General features: G+C 43.9%; 2 protein-coding genes across 2 annotated transcripts; both read right to left on the reverse strand.

Moving 5' to 3' along the window:
• Positions 1–226: 226 nt before the first annotated feature.
• Positions 227–1,045, reverse strand: LOC121443347 (chromatin target of PRMT1 protein-like). Its single transcript, XM_041645078.1, has one exon. The coding sequence runs from the start codon at positions 1,043–1,045 to the stop codon at positions 227–229; it is 819 nt and encodes a 272-aa protein (XP_041501012.1).
• Positions 1,046–4,549: 3,504 nt separating this feature from the next.
• On the reverse strand, positions 4,550–5,494 carry LOC121443348 (chromatin target of PRMT1 protein-like). The gene has a single exon (XM_041645080.1). The coding sequence runs from the start codon at positions 5,492–5,494 to the stop codon at positions 4,550–4,552; it is 945 nt and encodes a 314-aa protein (XP_041501014.1).
• Positions 5,495–18,802: the final 13,308 nt, after the last annotated feature.

Consider the following 18,802-nt stretch of genomic DNA (forward strand, 5'->3'; position numbering starts at 1 on the left):
GTCTGGGTGACTGGATAAACAACAAAACAAACTCAGCCGAATCAAGTGGAAATGGGGTTTATTTCACAGAGCATCGAAAGGTAAACAGAACAGACGAAAAGCACCCACTGGTGGCAAGGGAGTCCACAACCCATGGTGTGAGTCCTTCCGGCCTCAGTCAGGGTCCTTCTCATGGGTGCTCAAGGCTATATCTTCATAGGCACAGCTGTGGTGATTTCCGGAGAGTCTAAGAGGCAGGCAGGCAGGCTTCAGTTTCAGAATCTGCCTCTGCCATGTAGGCATCCAACTCAGCATCCAGGCGTGCTTTAGTGTTGGACATATATGCATCCAGTTCTTTGTCCAGCTGCTCCTTGGTCAATGCAGGGCTAGTGCGGGCACCTCTGCCTCGACCACGGCATCCAAAGTTCCCTCTTCCCCGACCTCCCCTGCCTCGACCACGGCATCCAAAGTTCCCTCTTCCCCAACCCATCACAGCCAGACCTCTACCACCGATTCCACCACGACCCCTAGCTGCATGCCCTCGGCCCCTTCTCCCAGGACCTCCACGACCTGGAACAGCACCACCTCTTGAGTCCATTCGTGGGGCAGCAAAGTCTTGTTCACCTCGGACAAGCGGGCTTCGACCTTGGAATGACAACCCGCCCCTTGGCAGGCTTCTGGTGGCAAGTCCCCCACGTAGTCCTCCCCTTCCTCTTCCTCTTCCACTTCCTCGTCCTCGGCAAAAGCCTCCCTGGATTTTGGGCAGGCCTCGTCCTCCAATCGCTCCCCTGGACAGGTCACCTCTGGGTAGGCCTAAGGGAGCCTGGATGTTCCTCTTGTTACCCAGGCGCTGCCTCAAATTTGATGCTGCCCGAACAGAGGGTCTATTCTCCATCTGCTGGGCCAGTCTTCTGTTTCTGGCGTTGGCTACCTGCTGCTGCTGCAGCGAAGCCCGAATAGTCACTGGCGTGGGCTGTTTGTTCTCCAGCAGCATAGTAAAGCGCTCATTTAGAGACAACTTGGTGGTTCTTTTTAGCACCAGTTTCGGTTCTGACTGTGCATCCATCTTCAGGTCCTGAGAATCGAAGGAGTTGGACTCCAGGGCTCCTCTCGCGGCCGCCTCGGCCGGGTTTGCTGAATCTGAGCTGACAAGAACCACTCGGGTTTATTTCCTGGGTGCTTGGGTTAGGCGCTTGCCTAAAGGGTATGATGCGAAGCTCACTCCTGGTCGCTTGGCTACCAGGTCCGCTGACACTTCTGCTTGTCCGGCCCACCCTCTCCTTCCTTTGCTTTGTGCTAGTCCGTGCTGCCAAGTCCAGCTTGCTACCTCCAGATATCTCACAATGAGAGAGACTGTGTCTGAGAGAGGTCTCCACGCCTTTTTATATTCTCCTCTAGGGGTGGGACTAAAGGCCTGCACCAATGGGATTAGAGTGTGTGTTAGGGTGTGGCTACTGGGATTAACGGTGTGGGTTTCTAAATCTGCTCATTAGGCTGATCCATGGCACTCTTTTACTCTCAGATCTTTAGGTAATCTCTATTTATTAAAATACTATTGAAATGTCACTATTTTCCCACTTTCTATCTAAGAGAAAAGAGAAGGCTATAACGAATATGAGTGTATACAATAAGTACAGGCAATAAATACATCAACAATGCCCCATCCATTTGTGTTTGACAAATTCAGAGAAAGATTTCACCTCTATCCTATCTATTTGGGTTCAAAGTTTTCTCCCTAATTGATTTTCTATCGTAATTTGCTTTCTTTTTCTGGAAAACTAGAGCTGTAGCCATCAAATCCTCAACTCCCTCAGAGACCCAAGAAGGAAATAACAGGAACTGAGTAAGCGGGAGGTGCAAGCAGGCGACTTCCAAACCATGCAATGACAGAAAACAACTGTCTGCCCGTACAGTAACCCAAGCCGAGTTTCTGGTAGCATCGGGGCATCCATCTTCAGCCTTCAGGCCTAGCATATTCGACAGGCTTTTCTGTGAGGGAGGATATTCTGTGTCCTGCTTGTCTTTAGGACAATGTCATGTCAGCAGTTGAGACAAGTGCATATTTTGCCCGATGGCTTCCTTTTTGCCACAGAGAAAGTAAACTCCATGTGCAGTTTCTTCCATGTCCATTATCTTCTCTGAAGAAGATTGCAGCTGCAAGAAGCAGACATGTCTCATTGTCACAAAGAGAAGTGTAGTGGGCTGGAGAGATGGCTCAGTGGTTAAGAGCATTCAAAGGTTCTGAGTTCAATTCCCAGCAATGACATGGTGGCTCACAACCATCTGTAATGAGGTCTGGTGCTTCTTCTGGCCTGCAGGCATACACACAGACATAATATTGTATACATAATAAATAAATAAATAAATAAATAAATTTAAAAAAAAAACAAAACAAAGAGAAGAGTACAAGGAGCTCTGGGCTGCGAGCCTGCCGCCTGGATCTCAGCCGCCTGGTCAGCTTATGCCCCGAAATAACAACACACAAACTGTATTCTATTAAACACTGCTTGGCCCGTTAGTTCTAGCCTCTTATTGCCTAATCTCACATCTTGATCAACCCATTTCTAATAATCTGTGTTGCACCACCATGTGGTGGCTTACCGGGAAAGATTCAGCACGTCTGACCTGGCGGCTGGCTCCGTGGCGGCTGCCCTGGAGAGGAGAGGCATGGCATCAGGCTCACTTCCCTTCTTCCCAGCGTTCTGTTCTCTCTACTCCTCCCACCTACGTCTGACATTTCAGGCCAAGCAGTTTCTTTATTAATTATTCAATGAAAGCAACAGATAGACATATGACCTTCCCACATCAGAGAACAACCAAGGTTATTAAAACATTTTAATTGCCATATTCTGTAGATCTCTGAAGTGTTTGAAAATGACCTATCCTTCTAAATTACCTTTGTTTCATCTTGAATATATACCTACTATGACGACTTTGAGTTCAATTGTACTAGGTGATTAACTACTAACCTATATTTCTTTATTATATTAAACAGTTAATTGACAATAAGAATTTTCAAAGTCTCGAAATTTATATTAATTTATATTAAATGAGCTGTAGAGGTACAATAGCTCACACAGGAATGGAAATATATTTAGAGCATGTTTTACTAAAATTGACCTCAAGTTTGTATCCATATACAAAATTTGTATACAGTATACAATACTAAACCAATTGCAAAACACTTACAACAAATAGGTGCTAAAAACTGGATCAATAATCTTTTTTATTTTTTTTCATTTTATCTCTCTTCTCTCTCTGTCTCTGTCACTCACTGTCTCTCTGTCTCTCTCTCTCTCTCTCTCGCTCTCTCTCTCTCTCTCTGTCTCCTTCTATTTCACCATTGTGGGTTTTTGAGCCAGGGTTTCTGAGTAGCAATAGAACCTGTCCGGGAAGTTGCTCTCTAGACCAGGCTGACCTTGAACTCATTAAGACCAGCCTGCTTCTGCCTCCCAAGTGTAGGGATTAAATTGATTGCCACCAACGCCCAGGCTTTGTTTTGCAAAACAAAAACTTTGGATCTAACCAAAGATGCTTTGTTTAGATTTTCCCTAAGCATTATCCATAATAAATTGTAACTAACACATTACACAAAAACCAACATCCATAATCCATCTTTGGGTGGAGGGGAGAAATGTGCATAGTTTTCTAGGCTACTTCCTAATGATTGGGTGCTGATAAATTTTTTGAATGAGACAACAGTTTGTTATAACGAGCCAGATAAATGGATTCCACTGAAACTGAACAGCTGACAAATTATTGTTAAAATTAAACCTTCAAGAGGTTCAAAAAAAAGCGATTTTTGTAGATTGAACCAAGACTGGTTCTGGACATAGGTAACTGCATGTCTGCAGTTGGGTTGTAAAGCTTCTCCTAGCCGAGTGTCTTTGGCGACCACAAATGGCTTCTCTTTCACTAAATGTGAAAAATCTCTTGGAAACGACACAAAGGCCAAAAAAGTTAAAAAATGTTATTTTAGGGTGGAAATTCTACACATCCAGCTCAGCATGTCCTATGCAATGTCAAAGACTAAATCAAAGTGGCTGCAATGTGTATGCCGGTCCTGACTCAGGAGCACTATCAACATTTCCAAATTACCACCTTCACCATCAACATAGTACACACACCTTCAGTTTAGCTGTGAGCACACAGCTCTTAAGGAAGGTGTAGAACTCTAACCCAGAGAGCTCACATCAGTGAGAACTCTGGCTGCTTCTGGGAACTCTTTCTGGGATCATAAATGTGATTAGAAGAAATATTAAACTATTGGCGTATACAGCAGGTGAGGCAGAGACTGGAAAAAAGTTCTCCTCACAGGGCCAACGCATTCCTGCTTAAACCCAAGTCTGGGTGACTGGATAAACAACAAAACAAACTCAGCCGAATCAAGGGGAAATGGGGTTTATTTCACAGAGCATCGAAAGGTAAACAGTACAGACGAAAGGCACCCACTGGTGGCAAGGGAGTCCACAACCCATGGTGTGAGTCCTTCCGGCCTCAGTCAGGGTCCTTCTCATGGGTGCTCAAGGCTATTTCTTCATAGGCACAGCTGTGGTGATTTCCCGAGAGTCTAAGAGGCAGGCAGGCAGGCTTCAGTGTCAGAATCTGCCTCTGCCATGTAGGCATCCATCTCAGCATCCAGGCAGGCTTCAGTTTCAGAATTTGCCTCTGCCATGTAGGCATCCATCTCAGCATCCAGGCAGGCTTCAGTTTCAGTATCTGCCTCTGCCATGTAGGCATCCAACTCAGCATCCAGGCAGGCTTCAGTTTCAGAATCTGCCTCTGCCATGTAGGCATCCAACTCAGCATCCAGGCGTGCTTTAGTGTTGGACATATATGCATCCAGTTCTTTGTCCAGCTGCTCCTTGGTCAATGCAGGGCTAGTGCGGGCACCTCTGCCTCGACCACGGCATCCAAAGTTCCCTCTTCCCCAACCTATCACAGCCAGACCTCTACCACCGATTCCACCACGACCCCTAGCTGCATGCCCTCGGCCCCTTCTCCCAGGACCTCCAGGACCTGGAACAGCACCACCTCTTGAGTCCATTTGAGGGGCAGTAAAGTCTTGTTCACCTCGGAGGAGTGGGCTTCGACCTTGGAATGACAACCCGCCCCTTGGCAGGCTTCTGGTGGCAAGTCCCCCACGTAGTCCTCCCCTTCCTCTTCCTCTTCCACTTCCTCGTCCTCGGCAAAAGCCTCCCTGGATTTTGGGCAGGCCTCGTCCTCTAATCGCTCCCCTGGACAGGTCACCTCTGGGTAGGCCTAAGGGAGCCTGGATGTTCCTCTTGTTACCCAGGCGCTGCCTCAAATTTGATGCTGCCCGAACAGAGGGTCTATTCTCCATCTGCTGGGCCAGTCTTCTGTTTCTGGCGTTGGCTACCTGCTGCTGCTGCAGCGAAGCCCGAATAGTCACTGGCGTGGGCTGTTTGTTCTCCAGCAGCATAGTAAAGCGCTCATTTAGAGACAACTTGGTGGTTCTTTTTAGCACCAGTTTCGGTTCTGACTGTGCATCCATCTTCAGGTCCTGAGAATCGAAGGAGTTGGACTCCAGGGCTCCTCTCGCGGCCGCCTCGGCCGGGTTTGCTGAATCTGAGCTGACAAGAACCACTCGGGTTTATTTCCTGGGTGCTTGGGTTAGGCGCTTGCCTAAAGGGTATGATGCGAAGCTCACTCCTGGTCGCTTGGCTACCAGGTCCGCTGACACTTCTGCTTGTCCGGCCCACCCTCTCCTTCCTTTGCTTTGTGCTAGTCCGTGCTGCCAAGTCCAGCTTGCTACCTCCAGATATCTCACAATGAGAGAGACTGTGTCTGAGAGAGGTCTCCACGCCTTTTTATATTCTCCTCTAGGGGTGGGACTAAGGGCCTGCACCAATGGGATTAGAGTGTGTGTTAGGGTGTGGCTACTGGGATTAAATGTGTGTGTTTCTAAATCTGCTCATTAAGGCTGATCCGTGGGACTCTCAGATCTTCAGGTAATCTTTATTTGTTAAAATACTACTGAATGACACTATGTCTAAAGAAAAAAGTAGGCTATTAGTAATATGCTTATATAATATGTACAGGCAATAAATACATCAACAACATCCAGTTCGTTTGCATTTGACAAATTTAGAGAAAAGATTTTACATCTAGCCTATTTATTTGGGTTCCAATTCTTTTCCCTAATTGACTTTGTATCATAATTTGCTTTCTTTTTCTGAAAAACTAGAACTATAGCTATCAAATCCTTAACTCTCTCAGAGACCCATGAAGGAAATAATAGGAACTCAGTAAGCAGGCGACTTCCAAACCATGGGATGACAGGAAACACCTGGTTGCCCTGACAGTCACCCAATTCGAGGTCCTGGGCAGCCTCGGGCCATCTGTCTTTTGGGGCAACAATCTGCACATGGAAGCCAGAGCGTGATTTTAAGTGTCTTCCTCAATTACTTTCCACCTTATTTTTTGAAACAGCATCTTGAGCTCACTGATGGGCTATACTGGCCTCTGAGGTCTCCTATCTCTTTTTACAAGTGCTCATATGACAACCATGCACTGCAAATACCCAGCTTCTATTCAGGTGCTGGAGGCCCAAAAGCAGTCACTTGTGGCTATGCAGCAAACACTTTACCCCCTGAGCCACCCCCTGGCCTGAAACAGGGCTTTAAAAAACACAGTAGAGGGGAAAAAAAGCTAAAAAATATATATATACAGGGATCCGAAGGAGATAATTTAGTTGGTTAAGTATTGGACAGGCAATCAAGTTTTGAGTTCAATCCCTAATCCCTAACAGTGGCATGTGCTTGGAATCCCTGGTGGGGGCAGGGCATATCTCTAGGGATTGCAGTCACCCAATTTAGTCTAATGGGCTAGTGCCAGGTGCCAGTAAGAGACCCTGTCTCAGAAAACAAGGTTAGACAGCTCTTTAGGAACGACACCCAAGGAGTACCTCTGACCTCCACACAAACCTGTACACATGTACACCCACACACCCCAAATGATAAATAAATAAAATTTTAAATCTTTAAAGACTCAAAGACAGCTTGGCTTGGCATATTTTCCCTCTCTTATTACACTTGTCAAAGTCATTCATTCCTTTCCTTCCCCACCCCCCGCTGAGATGGCCATCTTTGTGGTCAAAGTCACTTGAACAGAGTCCTATATATCCAGTTAATATACAGTGACCTTCTGTTCTCCGTGACCAGTTCTGCAGATCATGTAAATTCCATACAATCTGCATGGCCCCCTTGACTGATTGATTATCCAGTAGGCCTGATGTTGACCCCGGTGTGTATTCACTTTTGTAAAATTGATGATTGCCTCAAAAGTGGGTCTCCTTTGCATCCAACGGGCCTGGGCCTGGAAAGCAGTTTCCACTCAGCTCTGGACTTTTCTCTGATTAAAAATACACTACCCTGTTTTTCTTGAATTTCAAAGATAAACTGATATAACTGTTCAGTAAGAAAGAAGTGTGCCAGGCTTCATGTGTGATTTCCAAGGAGGTTTGTGTCTGGTAGCAGGAGAAAAAGAGGCCATGAAGGTGGTTTTGGACAGGGACAGTAGGCTTCCACAAGGACAGGGGCTCTGGGTCTATGGGCTTTCTGAGTTCTGAAACACGTATGAGCATCCTGTTTACTAAAAGTTGTCTCAGGAGGGTGTGCTAAGTGTTGCCATAGGACACAGCTTCAGGGGAGGATACCAACAATACTTTGTAGGACCTCACTTTTGCAGTCAACACACGCTAGTTAAATATGCCCATGGCTGAAAGTCGGAGACCTTGAATTTAATCTTGAGTGGACTCTTGGGAGCACCAACTGAAGGCTACCCAGTGACATCATAATTCCACTCACCCCAGTGCATGAATGTCCCGCCTCTCCTAATCTTGTGAATTTCCCTGAGTTTCTGCTCACTCTTAATCTAGTTCAATGTTAACTCTAGCTCAGAGGTGCTTGAAGTGCTGTTTTAGGCTTTAACTTCATTGCTTCATTTGGTTTCCCTTTGAACTTGTTATGTCCAAATCCGTGGGTCCCCATAAAAGCCAATAAAGGAGACCAAGTCCCATATGAAAAAGCAAAAAGTCTTTATTTTAATCAAGTTTGCAAACTCGGTCTCTCTGCATGTTCAATGTATTGGGATATCTGGAGAGCCCCAAGCTCAATTAGAATTGGGTTTTTATAGTAGTAAAGTTGGGGGTGAGGGATCTCTGAGGTTCAGGACCCCTGATTGGCTGACATTTGTCTAGGGGTGTCCTGGTGAAGTGCTGGCAGGTGTTTCTATTTACAGTGCTTGGAATGCCAGGAATTTCCTTTGAATGGTCTGTTCTTGGTTGGGGTCAGGTAATCTCCACGCCTGCCAGGCCTTGTCTCAGGGTAAACTCTAGACTCCATTTAAATTTATCCACAGCCAGAGTCCCAGATGATAATGGTTGGAGGAAGTAAAGAACTTTTGTTTTGCCCAGACTTAGATTATCATGGCTGGCCCTCACAAACTCACTTGAATATTGGAAAGCTATAACCAAAGAAGAGAACTTGCTTGAACTGAATTGTGCCTGAATTGTGCCTGAATTGAAAAACAGCCCCTGCTTCAGTTTTTGGGATTGGGTGGTTGGAACAGAAAAGCTCCATTTACAGTCTGCATTTTGTGAGCTCCTCTCCTCATTGTCACACTTGGGAGGCAATCGGCACTATCTTTGCAAAGAACCCTTCCGTGATCTTTCTGACAGCATCTTGCAGGTCAGGGTGTTTGCTAATCCATAGTTAACTGGACATTATGCCAGTTTCGTATCTTTCAAATGCTTAAACACAAGGCTTGTTTGCTCCTCTGGTTACAGGGGCTCTTCCGGCTAGATAGCATTGCATGCTCCCTTAAGTCTCATCTGAGAGGCTCCATGTGTAAGCGTTTGAGTTGGTTGAGACGTTCTTTCTTCTGAGAATATTAGTAACCAAGAGACCGAAACTTCCAAGGTGAGTGTTTTTAGCTTCTCGGGGTTCAGACTTAAAAAGCTCTTCCTACTAGGCAGAACAGTGAATACTAACACCATCCTCAGGTGCATAAACTCAGGGTGTTACTCTTTAATTGCTTCAAATTCAATACTATTCAGGTGCTACCATACCACATGGCTATTGGCCAGGTTTCATCCTGACAGAATCCCTTAATATTTTGTGTGTGGTTCTAATGCATAATCTTTTGGTGTTTGTCCAAGCACAGAGGTAGGTATAACTCTTTACGGGAATTCCTGGAATCTAAACAGGCGTACTCAGAGCTTAAACAGGGCCCCTACTCCAACAGCCTTCATTGCCAACATAACCAGAGTGCCCTCCCCCCACTGACAGGGAATTCTGGGAAGACAACTTCCTTTGGCATATTTTGTTACAAGATTAAACTGTGTAGAGAGAGTCTGGGGGAGAACTTAGAGGGAGAAAAATGGTTACTCACATTCCCTAAATTCTGTTATTGTTTTGGAAGCTTGAACAAACAAAGTGGTTGGTGAGGACTTCTCAGCTGAGTGACCAAGGAGCAAGGAGTAAAAACAACGGACTTAACTGGAGGGTCTAGAAAATCAAACTAGTGAATGCAGTGTCCTAAAACACAGACATACATACACATGCTTGCATTTTGCACACACACATACATGCACACACACATGCACAAACACACACACGTATTGACATGTCAACATTATGCGGAAGGAATTGATCTGTGATTATGTTGAATTGAAATTGGAAGCTCTTCTAGAGGATAATATTTCTGAAATGTGTGCTTTTATATTTATACGTATACTGCCCCATAGTACAGGAGAGGGTGGGCTGGTATTGTGTGTGTGTGTGTGTGTTTACCACTAGAAGCAAGGATACATTGTTAGAAGGATAAAAATACAATAGGAAAGCTCATTGGAAGAATAATGTACATAGAGAGATGTGTTGATAGCTTCTTTGGTCCACAATAATTCAACACTTGCCATGTTTCATCAAGTTTTGGGCTACTGTGTATCCAGTTGGTGGTGACAATGTGCTCATTCCTTGCTTCCCTGCAATGATTTGTTGGTGGGTGTTGTCATCTTCACAGGTTTTCAACACCCAGTGAAGTCATCCATTCTCAGTCAGTTGTTTTGAAACTTGAGTGATGATCAATTGACTTCATGAAACAGCCTGTTCGCTATAATGCCAACAGAAGGTTCTTCTAGCAGTTTCCCCATGCCTCTCCTTTCTAACATCTCCATGACCAGCCCTTGCCTTTCTTCTTTCCCACTGCTCTGTCTTCCCTGCAATGGCTAGGATTTCTGGAGGAGGTTGTATAGATTGGCTCAGAACCACCGATTTCATTACTGGTCCCAGCACATCTCTCCGAGCTATGCTTCTGTGGAGCCCTAGTTTCAGGTCATTTCAGGAAAGTCTCCCTCTGTGGAGCGGCTCTTCAAGGGATCCTAACATCCTATAGTCTCACATTTGGTAGTTTGGGGTTTGGGGATGGCAGGACTTTCCCTCGACTTATCAGTGGCTCCAAAACTTGGCCAATAACCAGAGAATTCTGGTAAGTTAATTGTGTAACTGTGGCTTGCCTGTCACTTCCTTAGAACACTGGTGCTTTAGCATAATAAAAATGGTGGTATACTCTAGAGTTTTGTGTCCATACATTATATATAAGTGTGATTCTAATGGCAGTTAAGGGACTTGTTTGAACAGAGCTTAGAAATCAGTGGAAATCTAGGGCTGGAATAGATAAAAGGTCTTCCGTCAACTCTCAGTCAACTCTTCTTTCTGGAAGTTGGCATGTATCTCAAACTGCTTGCCATTGGGTGATTTGTAAAGGAAGTTTATCTTGGTTCACTGTCCTAGAGGCTGGGAAGTCTAAGAGCATCACACTGGCACCTAGGTGCCATCTGGTGAGGGCCTCATCCTGTGGAAAAGCAGAAAGGATTACATGTCAGGAGCGGAAGCACGAGGGAGAAGAGGAAGCTGTGCTTCTGTGCACCACTCTTGTGATGACCAACACTTCCCCACAAGAAGTGACTTATTCCTGAAAAGTTAGCACTAATCCTTTCAAGAATATAGAGCCCCATGAGACCCAAAACACCTCAAAAAGTCCCAGAACCTCTCTACATTTACCCTGGTAACAAATTTTCAACATGAATTTTGGAAGAGACAAACCATCTTGAAGCCAAGATTTTGGCATCAATATGTATAGAACCCTTACTCTGCCCAGAGAAGTTACAGATGCAGGTGGACATCAGTCTATGTTTTTAAAGAAAGCTGTGAGTTAAGCTGCTTTTTAAATAGATTTAGTGCTCAAAATATAATTTGAGGCAGAAAGTCTAGCAATGATACATTTGCCAACGTTATGGCCTTTTAAACAGCAAATGTGAAATAAAAGATGTTGAAATTATTTATGACTTCAGCCAGAGATTTGGCAAGCTTCAGTTCATATCTTGATAAATCATCTAAACACTGAACAGCATTTTGTGTTCAGCTAAGACAGAACTGGAATTAATAGGCTAATGTCATCTGAAAGTATGTATTACTAATTCTTAATAGTATGACATTATTTTCCCTGAAAGACACATTTAATATCCCGGGAGAGTCATATATTAGGAAGTAAGCACCATTGTGCTATCTTATCCCCAACGAGGGCCACCTATATACACAGCTGTCATCTTTTGCTTTTTCTCATTTATTCATGTTTCCTCTTTGGAGTTGCCATTTTTGTTCAAAGTAATGGACCCCAAAATGTCCTAAATGGCTCCTTTGTAGAGACTGGGATAGGGCTGCGCATCTATTAAATGTTCATTAAGTCCAACCAGCAATAGGGATTTGTGTTCCTTACCACCAAAAGAGGACCCTAAGGCATGGATTTGGGTGGAAATAACATACATGATGACATAATTTATGCCAGGAAGATTCATGGCAAGTGAGGGATATGACCGAAGAAAGGATAAAGCCAACAAGGGAATCAAATGATTAGGTTGCCTCTGTAGAAAGTTGGGGCACAAACCTGCTGGAGATCCCAGGGAGACTTTCTAACTCACATCTAAGGATCATTCAGGTGAGAGGTTTGGCTCCCTACTTCCCAACACAATTTATCACTGGTTGAAGGTCATTTCATTAAGGTCATTGAAGTTAGGTCATGTCTCTTCATCTCTTTGGACTTTGCTTTGTTCACTTGGGGGAACTGCTACTACCTGTCCAGTGGCCGTTCTGTACCAAGGAGCTTCAGAAGGTATAAGGGCTTGTGAAGAAGCTGCATTTCCTTTGTAAGCATCAATTTGTTTAACATATAAGAGTGTCTACTTGTTCTGTGTAGTTGCTAACATTACAAGGCTGCTGTGTGTCAATCAAGCTATATCTATGAGCTACCATTGTGTCAGCTTTTTAAATGGTTTATAAAATAGTGCTTTATAATCTAGATAGAGAAGATGCCTCATTCTGCTGATTGCTCCAAATTCATTGCTTTCAGAAGGCCAATATTTTTAACATCAGTTATAAGTCCTTAATATTACATCTTTTTTCTACTCTGCAATTGGTGAGCTCCTAGTATGAGTGTGTGCTCCTGTGTGTGTGCTTTCTCTCCGGGAATGTTCAAAGACTAATTTCACCCTCCACCACCAGGGCCAGTCCACTGTAGGATAGGATCCTCTTCTTTCCCCTGCTTGGGCCCACGCAGCTGTCCTGCTATCACTACCGCCCCACTACCCATCGCCTCTGAGCCTGGAATGGGTTTCCAGGTCCCTACTATCTATACAGGAAGGAATGAAGATGCTGAGCTGAAGACTTTTGGGGATGGAGAAAAAAGCTACTCATTCATTCCTATAGCAGAGAGGACAAACTACGAATAAATAGTCTGTTGTGATTATCATATTGAAAGTTGGTTCCAAAATCTTGTCATTAGCAGTGTGAAACAATATTGTTTGGTCCTCAAAATTCCTCTTGTTGATTACTGTCTTTGAAAGAGTGAAGGATGTCACACTGTGTATTGACCACAGTCCTTTCCCTTGTGTTCCAGTCAATGCAGTGGTTTGGTAATGTTGCTCTTGTTTTAATCCATCTAGAACTAAATACAGAATTATGATAATGTTTGCTCTGAACAGAATCCCAAAACAGTGGCAGAAAATAGGAGAGGTGTTACACAGACACATTGAGAGTTCAATCTTAAAGTCTATGGTGTGACTCTATACCAACCCCTTCTGCTTTCTAAAACTGATCTGGCAGCAATAAACAATTTGAGGTTTTAAAATCTAGAATAACTGCCAAGCAGAGGGTTGAAAAGTGTCCCGGTGTCTGTTCCACATGTGACTTTAGTGCAGGGCTCCCTCCTCTGAAAGGGGAAAGGTTAGTATAGAGAGAAAAGGTTTATCATTCTCTTTAACTGACTCTTCTTAGGACATGAGAGCAACAATTGTTTTCCCAGACTGGGGAGATGGCTTGGTGAAGTAAAAAAATGTTTCCCGTACAAGCATGGGACTGGAACAAAGATTATTTCACCAAATTAGGTTTTAGTGAACTAAAGAAAACGGAAGTTTGTGAGAAAAAGAACAGCGTGCCCTGGCACTTACCTCAGCAGGTCTCCATTGTGTAAACCACTTCACTATAGTGCGCTGTACACACCCCAAGTTAGAGGACATCTCACATGGAGCTCTCTTCTGGGTAATCTGAATATTCTAATTAAGCTTTTACAGGGTGCAGGCACGTAAGAAGCCCAAGTGCTGTCATTCGCCATTTATCTTTGTCTTCTCCGTCGGCCAACATTTTCCCATGGCCATGTATCCAATCCAGAAATTGCGTGTGATTAGCATGGGATAATTTGTCTGCTGAGCAGAGGATTGTCACACCCCTAGTGATAAAATGCCAGATGCAGGAAGCTCTATTTTCCCGTCCTAGTCCAAAGAAGAGGACTCAGCAGTCAAAATTCAGCATGTGACCTGCCTTCTAACCACACAAGCTAGAGCGGTCCAATCATGTTCTTTCAGAGCGACAAGGAACGGGAATGAGGAGACCTGGGATGATCAGCAAGGAGGGACACAGCCACTGAGAAGCTGCTTTTGTTAAGAAACGATGGCCTCTCACTGAGGTCCACGTGCAGCTAAAAGGGGGGGGGGGGAGCCTGGAACATTTGCTTCAGTTTGCTTCTGCCTCCTTCCTCTGGCCACCAACATCCCGCTACAAGTGGGCTTGGCGACCACAACATCCCGCTACAAGTGGGCGTGGCGACCACAACATCCCGCTACAAGTGGGCGTGGCGACCACCAACATCCCGCTACAAGTGGGCATGGCGTCCACAACATCCCGCTACAAGTGGGCGTGGCGACCACTCAAGGAGCCCCTGTGAAGACAATGGAGACAGCTAGGCTGTTTTGTTCTGCTTCAAGGCTGAAGGGATGAAGAATCACTGTCCACAACCAACTGGCTAGACACCTAATGGGAACAGTGGAAAACGTGAAACATGCCTTTTTACTTTAAACACAAGAATTTGAAAACATATCAAGATGCCTGGGAAAATGATATGTTGACATATTTCTCACTCCATCTTCAGTCGACATAAATAGGCCCCCTGCTAATTTTCGGTGGAATTTGTGGAGCTGCAATGTGGCATCCAACTTAAAGAATTTGCTCACGTCCCTTTCCAGGACCTTACATAGGCCCCATCTTCCCAGGAACAATGGTCTTTACCTCACAGTCAGTGCATATGTTTCCACATAACGGCAGAATATGCATTTGTGGAAGACTGTTTTCAAGAATGGAGCACACTAAAAGCCAAGCTAGAGACAAAGCGTCTGATGAGCGGCTGGGGAATCCACTGAGAACTGCTATTACTCCCATCTAACCAGACTGGTGGCCAAGGTAGTGGTGGCGGTTCCGTGTCCTGCTCTATCACTGTCTGCATTATTCCTTTGAAGCAGGGTCTTTCCCTGAACCTGGAGCTGGGCTAGGAGCCAGCAAGCCCCAGCAATTCTATCTTTGCCTCCCTACAGCAGTACAATTGCATATCCAGGCCTGGCTTCTTCTGTGTCCTCTGGATGTGCACTGAGGTCCTGATGCTTGTGCAGCAAACACTCTTCCTCGTGATTTCCTCTCCTCAGCCCTCAAACTCAATACTGATACATTAGTTCTCGAGTACAATGCCAAATTCTCTGCTAGTGTATGTTGCCCTCGTTTCTCTTACTTTTATAATAAAAGTATTTTTTAAAATCAGTTCGGTTTTATTACTTATATATGCTCATTTTCTAACTGCCTGGTTTGGGCACACATAAGCGTGCAGTTCGGTGATTAACAAATCGCAAACAGAGTAAGTAGGTCACGGAATCATAGGGGTACAGCTGGCAGATATCAAAAGTGACTTTGGGGAACCCAGCACCCAGTGGGGCCATCTTAGACAACTGGGCTATGACCTTTGTGGGGTTTTCCTGAAGACCTATAAGTTGGTAAGTCTGATTGAAGGGGTCACCTGCGACTCCAGAAGAACATCCCATAGGCACAGGACATACTTAGGCTTGTTAAAATGGCTGCCGCTTGAAACTTCATTGAATCTGGAGCTTGCGTGAATTGCTTGGGTCCCTGGCGACCTCCCACCCCTTCCTTGAGTGCAAAGAATGACCATCAACAGCAACAAAAGAACAGCAGCAGTACCACAGCCTTTCTGATGCAAGGGGCCAGGGCCTGGACAGGAAGCTCGGGCATCAGGCCGCCTCCCTGCTGTCCTCCTTTGTTGGTTGACTTTCCACACTCATGCTCACCACCTGGATCCCAGATGGCTGCCAGAACCTCCAGACATCTTTCCTTTCATTCTGGCATCACAAATAATAAAGAAATAGCATGGTGACCTGTACAAACGTCCATAGGATGCATTTAAAACTCTTGTTTTAGTAGAACAAAACCTCTTTCCCAGAATCCCTTAGCAGCCTTCTCCTTCCAGTTCATTGGCTAGACTGTGTCACATGACTCCTCTACTATAAGGCCAACTGGGACAGGACGATGAAGCTAGGGGGAAATGGGGTTTCATATATGATCTAGATGTAAAACCATTTATCATTTGATGTTTGAGGAGGTGCCAATCTTCTCTAAGGTAACTAGATTATTTAATAAATGATCAGTTTTACCATGTCTTGTTTTTTAATTATCCCAATTTTCAGTGGTTTTAGACAGCAGGTATTTTTCAGTGCATTTTTATTTTCCAACAAACAAAGACCAGTTTTAATTGGTGTTAATGTTATTTCTGTACTATTTATATAAAATTCACAGCCACCCCCTCAACTTATCACAATATTCTCAATTACAACAGCAAGGTAAAAAAAAAAAACAAAAATCACAGTTCTGTCTTAAAGGGAAAGAAGCTTTGGGGGAGGAGACAAGGAATGAAAGCACAAAGAGTGGAGTGTTTGCCTTTTTGGGAAGCCAGGCATGGAGGCACAGGCTTGTAACCCTCACACTTGGGAGGCACCATGGGGGGATCTGGAACTTAAGGCCCAAGGTCTCTGGACTTCTGTGAGTTGCTTCTCCCTCCATGAGGATCTTTCTTAGTACCACTCAGCTCTGTGAAAATGGCAAGTGTTTGTCCTGTGTATTTTTTTTATTCTTTAATCCCTGTGCCAGTTAGAATTAGAGTTGGTAGAAGAAAGGAAAAAAAATAAACTAACTAAAATGGCTTCAATTAAGCAGCCGTGGTTTCTCTTGGTCAAAGGACTAGGGCAGATTGTTTCAAGTTGGTAGGTGGCCCTACCCAAAAGTCTTTGGGAGCAATTTTATTGTCTTATGTCACAAAGTGTGGCACAGTAATACAATTAAAAACGACAATTAAAATCTTTAAAGAAAAAAAATGTCTTTAGCACCCAGGGTCTTGTTTTCATAGAAGACTGAAGTTCGAATTATTACCAAAATGGCTACTATAGAAGCAGCCAACACGACACCTCCCGGTCAGATTGTGATGGGATGTGTTGTCAAAATAGCTATGGCTTCCAGCCATATTACCTTTTACATTTACAGCCATGACCTAGGGCTTAGTTCTAAGGCCACAGACAGATGAAAGGGAGGCTGAGAAAAATCCTTCTCCTAGGTGCCCATACACCCAGTTAAAATGAGAACATTTTATTAATTAATATATTGTCTCCAACCTATGAAGAAAAGAGATTGGATGTCAGGAGACAGTCAGTGGTCACCATCATCTATACCTATATTGGGTTTTGTCCAGCTGAGACACGTAGAAAGTTCTTTTGATTACTCAGTCTGAGCCACATGGTCTCAGTGGGAGCTGAGAATTCATGGACCCGATAAAATGGGGACATTAGTCATCAATGCCCCTATCCAAAGCCAGACTACACTTCTTTAATTCTTCCAAACCTTGAGATCAAATCTATCCTTGCACCAGAACTAAAGAAGTACAAGGTTAGAACTAAACACCTACGGACTTCGGGAGCATTGATGTATACAAGATGCTGACTCCTGCGGCTCTGACTCTGTGTGGTATTAATTTATGGTAAATGAATATAACTATTTAAATACAATTGTGCATATGCCAAGAATTTTCACCAGGCAAGAGTATTTTCTTGAGAAAAATTCAATATGTAAATTTCATACTACAATCAACTTTATAACATACTTAGTCTTTTTTACTTTTTCTACTCTATTAAAGTGTTTTTCAAAAATCAGTTGCAGTTTCCTTCATACAAATTTTACACTGAAGTTATAATTTAGCATTATTCTTTCATTGCATAACACATTGTAGCCATATGTGTTTCTGACAATAGGCATTCACATTTGAGTTTTAAGAAAATAGCATGGCTTTCATTTCTGCTTGAACTTTTTAAACTACATTTTGTCAGTATTAGATTTAAAAATCAATTTTCAGATCAAAAATAAATGATCAGTTCACCATGTCTGTTGTTGTACTTTTACCAATTTTCAATGGTTTTGGTAAGCAGTTTTTCCCCAGTAGGTTGTCATTCTATAAAAAATATGGGCTAGTTTTGACTAGTGTGAAATTTCATTTTTGTACTATTTCTATAAAATCCAATCTCTGCTTCCTCATTGGCCTATCATAATAGCCTCAATTACAACAGTCCAGGCAAATATTCTGTTATGCTTGGTGTGTACAAGTAAAACCAATTTTAGAAATATCTGGTTCAAGTCTCTCATTTTATAAGTGAGATTTATGAGTGAGGTGCAGAAAAGTCACCCGACTAGTTCACAAAACTTGAGCAAGGGCAATGGTTAATAAGAAAAGAGGTGCTGAACAAATGTGACCAATATCAATTGACTGTGGCCGAGAATTGGGATGATTTGGGGTTCCAGGCTTGGGTGACCAGCAAGACATTAATGACATTAACTAAGAACACATGAGTTGGGGTAGAAGATAAATTTTCAAAAGTCAACTTTTCAAATGCCAACTGATCATCTAAGTGGGACAGGTGGGTTTTCTGCTGTTTTGTTTTTTAGAGACGGGGTTTCTCTGTGTAACTGCCCTGACTGTCCTGAAACTCACTCTGTAGAACAGGCTGGTCTCAAAATCACAGAGATCCATCTGCCTCTGCCTTGCCAGTACTGGGATTAAAGGCATACACCACTACTGTGTGGCCAGGTATATTTTTAATAGAAACATTTCAAAGGATTTGGGTGGAATGACAGATTTGAGAGTAGCCAGCTTCCTGTCATCACACTAGGACAATAAACACCTAGGAGGGTTCCTAGCACCAACATCTGGCAGCTCACAATGGCTCTGGGGGATCCAATGCCTGTGGTTCCATGGACGCTTTGACTCATAGGCATCTGCCCACACACAGATATACACACACAAACACATATTTTTAAAGATAATTTAAAAATCCTTTTAAAAAGATTTGGGAAAGTTTGTGTAGACAGAT

The sequence above is a fragment of the Microtus oregoni genome, unplaced genomic scaffold (genome assembly GCF_018167655.1).
Source record: "Microtus oregoni isolate MIOR12 unplaced genomic scaffold, Mior012 000105F_ref0000443, whole genome shotgun sequence".
Lineage (NCBI taxonomy): Eukaryota > Metazoa > Chordata > Mammalia > Rodentia > Cricetidae > Microtus > Microtus oregoni.